Here is an 8924-nt window from a genome sequence, read left to right on the forward strand (position 1 = left end):
CGGTGTCTGGTCCGGGACAGTACACGAGCAGCAGAGTCCTGAATGACCTGCAGTGTGGAGGGCAGTGCCGGGAAGGCCGCGAGGAGAGAGTTCCCATAGTCCGGCCTTGAGGTGATAAAGGTGTGGACCAGAGTTTCAGCCGCGTGAGGGGTGGGGTAGTGCCGTGTTTCGGAGGTGATGAAAGTTACGGTCAATTCACTTTACAGTCTATTCTGTGAAGCGCTTTGGGACGTCGAGAAGACGTGAAAAGCGCTATATCAATGCGAGGATTATTATTATTATCATCATCATCACATCTTCGAGGCGTCTCAAAGCGCTTCACAGAATACACCGTAAAGCGAATTGACCGTATATTTGGGGCCAAACGCGGCGGCCAATCGCACGCGACGGTGACCCACACACACGGCCGCGGGGTTTTGAAGGGAACGAATGGTCACTGAAGGGCTCGAGGACCCGAAACGTCGACGCAAATTACAATTGCGATTATTTTTTTTTAAAAAAAGAATCTGAAGGGATCGTTAACCCCTGAAAAGGGATCCGCCGATCGCCTGCACCGCAGATTCCCATTGGCTGCTGGAGAGCAGAGGCTGAGGGCGGAGTCAGGAAAGCGGCTCAACGGCCGTCCCGGTCAGGAACCGAACCCCGGTCTCGCTGTCGCCCTGACCCAGGCTCCAGGCTGACACGCGGGGCGAGTGACGTGCACGTCAGCCAATCAGAGCACGGAGCGGCGAGCGATCGCCTCGTCCATCCAATAGGAAGCTGAGGCTGAGAAGGCGGGTGTTATACAACAGCCAATGGCAGTGCGAGCGGGGGGAGGGGGATGGAGCGGGTAATGACCGAGTGGGGATCTGATTGACAGCCTAACTGACCAATGGAAAGCTGGAGCGGGTGTGAAGCAACCAGTAAGGTGCGAGTGGGCGGGACAGAGGGTGACGGTTGGAGAAAGCGCGCGAGAGGCGGGGCGGAGGGAAGATGATTGACGTGGACACGGACTCGTCAAGAGCGGCACGTGATTGACATCTCGGTTGACCATTGGGAAGCTCTGACGTTGGGGGCGGGAGCTGAACAGGACCAATGAGGAGCGAGTGGGCGGAGACAGAGTGACGGTTGGAGAAACACAAACATGGCCGAGTCACTGAGATCCAGAGTCACCGATCAGGTCCGTGACCGACAGACAGAGAGGGAGAGAGAGAGAGTGTGAGAGAGAGAGAGAGAGAGAGAGATTGAGAGAGTGAGAGAAAGAGTGTGTGAGAGAGAGAGTGTGAGGGAGTGAGAGAGTGTGTGTGAGAGAGTGTGTGTGAGAGACTGAGTGTGAGAGAGTGTGAGAGTGTGAGGGAGGGAGAGAGTGTGAGGGAGTGAGAGAGTGTGTGTGAGAGACTGAGTGTGAGAGAGAGAGAGTGAGTCACAGATAGAGTGTGAGAGGGAGAGAGTGTGTATGAGAGAGAGAGTGAGAGAGAGTGTGAGAGAGAGTGGGAGAGAGAGAGAGAGAGAGAGAGTGAGAGAGTGTGTGAGTGAGAGAGTGAGTGTGAGAGAGAGAGTGAGTCACAGATAGAGTGTGAGAGAGAGTGTGTGTGAGAGAGTGAGAGAGAGAGTGTGTGTGAGAGAGAGAGGGGGAGTGTGAGACAGAGTGAGAGAGAGAGAGTGTGTGAGAGAGTGAAAGAGCGTGTGAGAGCGTATGAGTGTGAGAGAGAGTGTGGAGAGAGAGAGTGAGACACAGATAGAGTGTGAGAGGGAGAAAGAGTGTGTGTGAGAGAGAGTGAGCGAGAGAGTCTGTGTGAGAGAGTGTGTGAGAGAGAGTGTGAGAGAGAGACAGAGAGAGGGGGTGTGAGAGTGCGTATGAGTGTGAGTGAGTGTGTGTGAGTGAGAGTGCGTGTGAGTGAGAGTATGTGAGTGTGAGAGACAGTATGTGAGTGTGTGAGAATATGTGAGTGTGTGAGAGTGTGTGAGTGTTTGAGAGTGTCCATGTGCGAGTGTGAATGTGTGAGAGAGTGTGAGTGTATGAGAGAGTGTAAGTGTGTGAGAGTGTGTGTGCGCGTGAGAGTGTGTGCCCGCGTGAGAGTGTGTGTGCGCGTGAGAGTGTGAGTGTCCATGAGAGTGTGTGAGTGTGCGTGAGTGAGAGAGTGCGCATGTGGGGGAAAATGTGTGTGTGAGAAACGTGTGTGGGAGGGAGCGCGCGGGTGCAGGAGGGAGCGCGCGGGTGCAGGAGGGAGCGCGCGGGTGCAGGAGGGAGCGCGCGGGTGCAGGAGGGAGCGCGCGGATGCAGGAGGGAGCGCGCGGGTGCAGGAGGGAGCGCGCGGGTGCAGGAGGGAGCGCGCGGGTGCAGGAGGGAGCGCGCGGGTGCAGGAGGGAGCGCGCGGATGCAGGAGGGAGCGCGCGGTGCAGGAGGGAGCGCGCGGATGCAGGAGGGAGCGCGCGGGTGCAGGAGGAGCGCGCGGGTGCAGGAGGGAGCGCGGGGTGCAGGAGGGAGCGCGCGGGTGCAGGAGGGAGCGCGCGGATGCAGGAGGGAGCGCGCGGGTGCAGGAGGGAGCGCGCGGGTGCAGGAGGGAGCGCGCGGGTGCAGGAGGGAGCGCGCGGGTGCAGGAGGGAGCGCGCGGGTGCAGGAGGGAGCGCGCGGGTGCAGGAGGGAGCGCGCGGATGCAGGAGGGAGCGCGCGCCTGTGAGTATAGGAGAGCGCGGTAGAGAGTGTGGGAGAGAGAGAGAGAGAGAGAGAAAGCCAAAGGGAATGGAGGATAGAGTTCACGGGGACCCAGAGGCCCGGCTCCTGATGGTGGTTGGGCTCCAGGTGGGGTACGTGGAGCAGCGGGAACTGCTGGACGGAGGGAGCGGACCGGTTGATGTCGGGTCAGCAGGTCCCAGAGGTCGCAGGGCACTGCCATGGAGGGTATTAAGGCGAGGACAAGCATTTGGACCTCTATCCTCTGGGGGTCGGGGAGCCAGTGGAGGGCGAGGGTGGGGTTCGGGGGCACGGAGCCGGGTGCAGGAGAGGTTTGGCCGCTTGTGGAGGGAAGAGTTGTGAAGGCCGACAAGCAGGGAGTTGGCATGGTCCAGCCCGGATGTGATGAAACCCCTCTCAATCCCCCTCTATCCTCCTCACATCAAACAGCAAGTGCCACAGAGAGGTCGAGTTGGGTGTCATCCGCAAACTATCCGATCTGAATCCATCTCATTTACATCCCATAGTGATCTGATACTTGTGTCCCCGGTTACGGGTTTCCCAACAAGTAGGAACAGCCTATCTGTGCTGACCTTATGAAACCATTTTATAATTTTAAACCCCTCTATTAGGTCCCCTCTTGAATATCTTTTCTCAGTGAAGAAAGGCCTAATCTGTCCGTCCGGTCTGTCCTGAACGCTGTGATCCGTCCCTCCGGCTTCATCAGGGAGATGTGCTTTTCACATCAGGAGGAATGCTCCACCTGCGCAGCTAAATGGGACCTCCTCCGAAGGGCGGCAGCTCACCCCCAGCATTGCATTGCAGTGTCAGCTCCTGACGTGGAGCTTGAACCCCCCCCCAACCTTGTGGCACAGACGCGAGAGTGGGACAGACCGATCCAGACTGACACACACTTATTATGTTCTTCCCTGTTCTTACGTTCTGTATTTCAGAGCAAAAAGGAGAGCTCACCCATCCCGTCAGGATCAGCTGAGGATGGAGGTGACTCCAAAAGAGTCGTGACTGAAGCAACAGGTTCAGCAAATGAAGAGAGCGTTCTGGGCAAAAGAGGAGGATTCTCAGTTGGTGAAAATAAACATCTCAAAATATCTAAGAAAGGTATTCTTCCTGGAAAAAGCGACACAGAAACTGTGAGCTCAGAAAATGTGTCTTTCTGACCATGTCAAAGATCACTCGTGTAGACAAGCAGTGGCGGGAACAAAATAAGGAACACAGACTAAGCTAAGCCACTGCAACCACAACTTTACATTTTTAAAGCGACTTTCCCATTGGGAGGACACGCCCAGTGATCATAAATTATACATTTATATTGATCATCATAAAGGTGACCAAGCGGAAATCAAACCTTGAAGGATGAGTAAAAATCTCAGGAAAAGAGAGAAGGTCCAATAATAATAATAATAATCCTTGCATTTGATATAGCGCTTTTCACGTCGGGAGGACGTCCCAAAGCAGTTCACAGAACACACTGTAAAGTGAATTGACTATATTTGTGGGCGAACGCAGCAGCCAATTGCGCACAGCAATGTCCCACAAACAGTTGTAGATTGAAAATGACCAATTTATTATTGTTTTTGGTTTCGGAGGGATTATTATAAGGCTCTGTGTGGAGTAAGGAAACTTGCCCAAGATTTCGCCCTGTGCCTGGAATTGAACTCAGGTCTCTCGCTTGCAAAGCGAGTGCTCTAACCACTGAGTCACAATTTCACAATTAAATGAAATTGAAGAACAAAGAACAGCACAGCTCCACTCATTGCTGGAAAGACTGTAACAGTGCACCAAAATGAGTTGCACATTCAAACAACAGCAAGTCCAGAATGAGTCCTCCCACAAGGGTCCTCCCAGATGCGTATAGATACGGATGAATGTCTGTCTGTGTCTCTTTGTGTCCGTCTACACTCCATATTGGATGCTTTGGCTGCAAGCGAAGCTGCAGTTGGTACAGTCAGTATTTCATAAAGGACAATACAGCATTTCCCCTCAGCTCCGACACTGGAGTCTCAGTCTTGACTGTGAGTTCAGTTAACACTGAACTGAATTGTCCAAAAATGTTACACCATCTTTATTTGTGGAATAATGGCCAAGAGTTGTGAGAACTTTCATGTCTCTGTGTACACTATGGTTCTCAATGCTGCTCCTTTTTTAAAATTTACTTCACAGGAGGCCGAACCGGAAAGATTTTGAGCTCAAAACACAACCAAGCGAGTGGAGGAGAGGCCGAGAGCAGCAGATACTGTTTGAGAAAGAAGGAGAAAAGAAATTGCACTGACGAAAGGGATCTTCCTGAGGATGACTACCTGTGTATGTAACAAATCAATCTGAGTTTCTCAGCATAACATGCTCCAGTGCAGAATCGGGCAGATGTCAGCCTGGCTCAGTTGGTTGCCCTCTACTCAATACAGTACAGATTTACATTGACAGAGTGCCTTTTGTTAAGAGGATGTCTCAATGTGATGGACTATTGTGGCTTAGGGTAGAAGCCAAGAGAAGTGGGGAAGGAAGTAAGGTCAAAGAGGAAGGAGCGAGTCACAGGAACTCCGGAAGAAAGAGACTGAATCGTACTCTGTTTAACCTGCAAGCCAAAGCATATGCATGACGTATCCCTCCTGGAGCTTTGAGAAATTTGACATTATTGGCGTTATTAAAAACAATAATTTATTATTGTTGTATTCCAACGGTTGTGATCACACATTGAAAGTTTCACTCCATCGTGAGAGGTTACTTTGCAGTTAAATGTTTGTCACTTTCATGAGAAGTTCCTGTGAATGCTGAAATGGACATTTTCAGTGTTCCAAGTGTTAGTCTGGACTCAGTCAGCTCCATGCTCGCTTCTGCGGTTTGGCTCAAGGCACATGTCAGGACTATGAGCTCATAGTCTATTCTACTCAAGTCAAGTTACTGGGGAAAGAGCTTTACATTGTCATGAGCCCCGAGCTTTAAGCTAAAGTCCCCCTCTATATCTCTTCAGACAAATATGATAGATCCTAGGGATATTGGAAATTTTATATAGCATCTTATCACATCATCAAGACATCCAAAAGTGGTTACTGTAAAGTGCGGTGACTCCAACAGCCAATTTACACACAGCTATATCTCCCAAATAGCTAAGAACGAATTGACCAATTTTATTGGGATATCTGTGTTCAGATCTGGATAGTGGAAGCAGATTTGATAACAACTTTCAAGAGAGAAGTGGATGCATATTTGGGGAGGACAAATTTGCAAAGCTATGTTGAGATAATAATAATAATAGTAATCCTTTCTTTTGATATAGCACTTTTCAAGCTTTCTAGACGTCTCAAAGCGCTTAACAGAATATTCTGTAAAGTGAATTGACCGTATATTTGTGGGCAAATCGCGGCAGCCAATTGCGCACAACAGTGTCCCACAAACAGTCGTGGATTGAAAATGACCAATGTATTATTGTTCTTTGTTTTGGAGGGATAACGGGGGAGTGGGATTAATTTGAACATACCTTTCAAGAGAAGGCATGGGCCTGGTGTGCTGAATGGCCTCCTTCTGTGCTGTATAAGTACCTGATTTTACATTATCAGCCACGACATTGTGGGTAAGAGAATAAAAGAGAAAAACTCTCTTCTCTTTAGAAATCGTGATGTGGGATGTTTAACATCCACCTGAACAGGCCTGGCCAGGGATCTCGGTTTAACATTTCATCTAAAGGACAGTACCTCCGACAACACAACATATTCCCAGCATTAAAATGATTAGTGTAGATGACGACTGGCCAGGAAACTGGGAGAAACTGACCAGAACATTTCAGAGTAATTACTATCCATCAGTTAGAGTGTTTTGACTTGATCATGTACTGTACAAATGCCAGGACCAATTCAGGATTGGTCAAACAGCAATTCCAAAAGGAAACTCTCATAAGTTGCTGACACAGATCTTTTCTCCCATCAGCTCCCAAAGTGGATGATCCTGAGTCTCACTCTCGCCCTCATTGCAACGTTGTGTTTACTCATACCGAGTTCTGTCAGAAAGACAGCAGAAGACATCCCGAGCTCCGTCGAGACACATCAACACAATCTGCCTGTAGCGAAAATGTTTCTTCACCGCAGAGAGAGTGTCAGGGATCTATCACGTATACTGTTGCAGAAAAGGGGTTTATGCAGAGTCACCAGCGATCGATCTCAGGAGAGAGACCGTATAAATGTGCCGAATGCGAAAAGAGTTTCACATCATCAAAGAACTTCCGCATTCACCAACGGTCACACACGGGAGAGAAACCGTATAAATGTGCTGATTGTGGAAAAAGTTTCACAACATCAAGCAACCTCTACGTTCACCATCGATTACACACAGGAGAGAAACCGTATAAATGTGCTGGATGTGGAAAGAGTTTCACACAGTCAGGTGCCCTCCTAAGACACAAGCAATCACACACGGGAGAGAGACCGTATAAATGTAGTGAATGTGCGAAGAATTTTACAACATCAGGGGAGCTTAAGGTTCACTATCGATTACACACAGGAGAGAGACCCTATAAGTGTGCAGAATGTGGGCAGACGTTCACACACTCGGGTGCCCTCCAAATTCACCAGCGATTACACACAGGAGAGAGACCGTATAAATGTGGCGAATGTGGTAAGAGTTTTACACAGTCGGGGAACCTCAAGTTACACCATCGATCACATACAGGAGAGAGACCGTATAATTGTGCTGAATGTGGAAAAAGTTTCTCACTGTCAGGGGACCTCAAGGTACACCAACGATCACACACAGGAGAGAAACCGTTTGAATGTGCTGAATGTGGGAAGGGTTTCACGTCATCAAGGAATCTCCAGATACACCAGCGATCACACACCGGAGAGAGACCGTATAAATGTCCTGAATGTGGGAAGAGTTTCACAACATCAGGAAATCTTCAGGTACACCAGCGATCACACACATATGGAGAGAGACCATACAAGTGTACTGAATGTGGAAGGAGTTTCACTATGAAACAGTACCTCCAAACACACCAGAAAGGGCATAGAGGAGAGACTGTATAAATGTCTTGAATGTGGGAATAATTTTGCTGATTCCAAGCAGAAGAATGATCACAAATGCTCTGAAAGATGTCACGACTGGAGGAAAGCTTTCCTGGAGCTGTTCAAAGTTAAAATGAGAAGTTGCTTCGAGATGAAGGAAATAATTTTTTTTTGATACAGCAATATATATATCCATTTGATCGAATGAATACCAGTGATTCTCAGTTAAAAGAACAAATGATAGTTTTCCCCTTTCTCACCTGACCATGTGCTGCAGTCACTAACACACAGCTGTTGTGCACACGTGAGACTATCACCAGAGAAAGCGAAACAGAATTGCACGATGAGAAATCAGAGCCGGTGTGTCCCACTGACACAAGTCATGGCCTCCACTGTTACAGCTCACATCACAGGTTACAGCTCTGGTCTTTTACCAACAGGTTCGGGTATCCTTCCTTGTTCATTACCAACAGAATGGGTCTGAATTGGGTTATTACCCACCAGTTTGCTGTGTGTTTGCTGATTTATATCGTGGGTAATGTATTTTATATCAGCAGAGTATTCTGTGTTTGTAGTTTTATTTCCAGCGCATAGTAGCAGAATGCAATCTGATAGAGATTTCGCTATTATTGTGGATTAATAAAGAAAACAATTTGATGGAAACAATTACTTGGTGTGGTTATTGTCTCACAAGGAATATAACAGTTGGAAATACCTGGAGTGTGAGGAAAGGGCAGGAAGACGGGTTTGCAAGGCACAGGAGGGATAGTGGCGGAGCTTGAGGAGAAGAAGGGAAGATAACTGAGAAGAGTGTCTGTTATATAGTTATGTATGTGTATGTTGATCTGCATGTGTGTGTGTCTGTGTATGTTCGCCCGAGTGTCTGTGTTTCTGTATGTCTGTGTGAGCGCATCTGTTGCTGGTGTTCAGTGGCTGTGGCTGTTATTCAGTGGCTTTGGCTAGTGTTTAGTGGCTGTGGCGGGTGTTTAGTGGCTGTGGCTGGTGTTTAGTGGCTGTGGCTCGTGTTCAGTGGCTGTGGCTGTGTTTAGTGGCTGTGGCCGGTGTTTAGTGGCTGTGGCTGGTGTTTAGTGGCTGTGGCTGGTGTTTAGTGGCTGTGGCTGGTGTTTAGTGGCTGTGGCCGGTGTTTAGTGGCTGTGGCTGGTGTTTAGTGGCTGTGGCTGGTGTTTAGTGGCTGTGGCTGGTGTTTAGTGGCTGTGGCTGGTGTTTAGTGGGTGCGCTGGTGTTTAGTGGCTGTGGCC

At 49.3% G+C, this 8924-nt stretch overlaps 1 protein-coding gene across 1 annotated transcript; it reads left to right on the forward strand.

The window, feature by feature from the left end:
* Window positions 1–1003: 1003 nt before the first annotated feature.
* LOC103173349 (zinc finger protein 664-like) lies at window positions 1004–7758 on the forward strand. Its single transcript, XM_042345438.1, has 4 exons — window positions 1004–1159; window positions 3607–3772; window positions 4835–4975; window positions 6596–7758. The coding sequence occupies exons 1-4, from the start codon at window positions 1124–1126 to the stop codon at window positions 7684–7686; spliced, it is 1434 nt and encodes a 477-aa protein (XP_042201372.1). The 5' UTR covers window positions 1004–1123; the 3' UTR covers window positions 7687–7758.
* Window positions 7759–8924: the final 1166 nt, after the last annotated feature.

Source organism: Callorhinchus milii, unplaced genomic scaffold (assembly GCF_018977255.1).
Source record: "Callorhinchus milii isolate IMCB2004 unplaced genomic scaffold, IMCB_Cmil_1.0 Scaffold47, whole genome shotgun sequence".
Lineage (NCBI taxonomy): Eukaryota > Metazoa > Chordata > Chondrichthyes > Chimaeriformes > Callorhinchidae > Callorhinchus > Callorhinchus milii.

Excerpts from the sequence above, each read along its gene's own strand:
- LOC103173349 (XM_042345438.1), top strand. The coding sequence starts at position 1,124 with ATGGCCGAGTCACTGAGATCCAGAGTCACCGATCAG. Across the intron at positions 1,160-3,606 it reads GATCCAGAGTCACCGATCAG|AGCAAAAAGGAGAGCTCACC; the intron begins GTCCGTGACCGA and ends TCTGTATTTCAG. Across the intron at positions 4,976-6,595 it reads TCCTGAGGATGACTACCTGT|CTCCCAAAGTGGATGATCCT; the intron begins GTATGTAACAAA and ends TTCTCCCATCAG.